This window comes from Sinocyclocheilus anshuiensis, unplaced genomic scaffold (assembly GCF_001515605.1).
Source record: "Sinocyclocheilus anshuiensis isolate Anshui unplaced genomic scaffold, SAMN03320099.WGS_v1.1 scaffold1214, whole genome shotgun sequence".
Lineage (NCBI taxonomy): Eukaryota > Metazoa > Chordata > Actinopteri > Cypriniformes > Cyprinidae > Sinocyclocheilus > Sinocyclocheilus anshuiensis.
The window spans coordinates 1,455-2,199 of record NW_015555777.1 but is presented as its reverse complement, the minus strand read 5'-3'; the positions used below and the strand labels follow the sequence as shown (position 1 = coordinate 2,199).

Here is a 745-nt window from a genome sequence, read left to right as displayed (position 1 = left end):
TAATTAAATCATTTATGTTTGTTCTCTCTCTGGCTGCAACATAGCATAAGCATCATACACATCTCTAAAGAAAAATTACAGTAAGGAGTAAAGTCATGAATATTAATTAGGTCTGGCAGACGTTGTATTGTAACATTCCTGGCGTATCACGTAATCTAATTAATATTCATGAGTAATGTCACGGCATGATTCGTAAATTCTTATCCTACTTCTGACAGTCAAAGATTAGGTCACACACAGTCGGGCCAAATGGTTAATTTTCATGTGAATGTACAAACAAAACTCAGATATTACTTGTAAAATCCGCAGACTGGAGCGTGTCGACCCAGTGAGGTGAGGACGGTCTGCGAAGACTTCTGCTGTTCAGTTTGACAACAGCTGACTCTCACGACGTCCTTATTTTGCTCAGGCTTACTATTGACATACATGTATTGTCATACTTTCCTAATAATTTAAGATAACGGTATAAAACAGCATTCAATCTAATGTGAGACTTTCGCGGCATAGGAAGCTGTACAAATATTTCTGAACTTCCCTCTCAGACCTCTAAAACCGGATGTTGTCATATGCTATTGGCTGCGCGCCTCTAAAAGGGGCGGGGCAAAATCTCAGCATGGACTGAAGCGGTACCTCAGGCAGCATACATTATTCAGGAAAATAAGACACACACACACACACACACACACACACACACACACACAGCACACTTTCACATCATTTTCCTGAACCACCAAAATGTACCAAA

The 745-nt window shown here is 40.1% G+C and overlaps 1 protein-coding gene across 4 annotated transcripts in view; it reads right to left on the bottom strand.

The window, feature by feature from the left end:
* The window catches only part of LOC107674501 (Fanconi anemia group C protein-like), a 28,652-nt gene extending 28,116 nt beyond the window's left edge, over nucleotides 1–536 (bottom strand). For all 4 annotated transcript variants that reach the window (XM_016468483.1, XM_016468484.1, XM_016468485.1 and 1 more), the window contains exon 1: nucleotides 295–536. In XM_016468483.1, coding sequence (XP_016323969.1) covers nucleotides 295–428 — 134 coding nt within the window. In that variant the 5' untranslated portion in view covers nucleotides 429–536. The remainder of the gene's footprint in view (nucleotides 1–294) is intronic.
* Nucleotides 537–745: the final 209 nt, after the last annotated feature.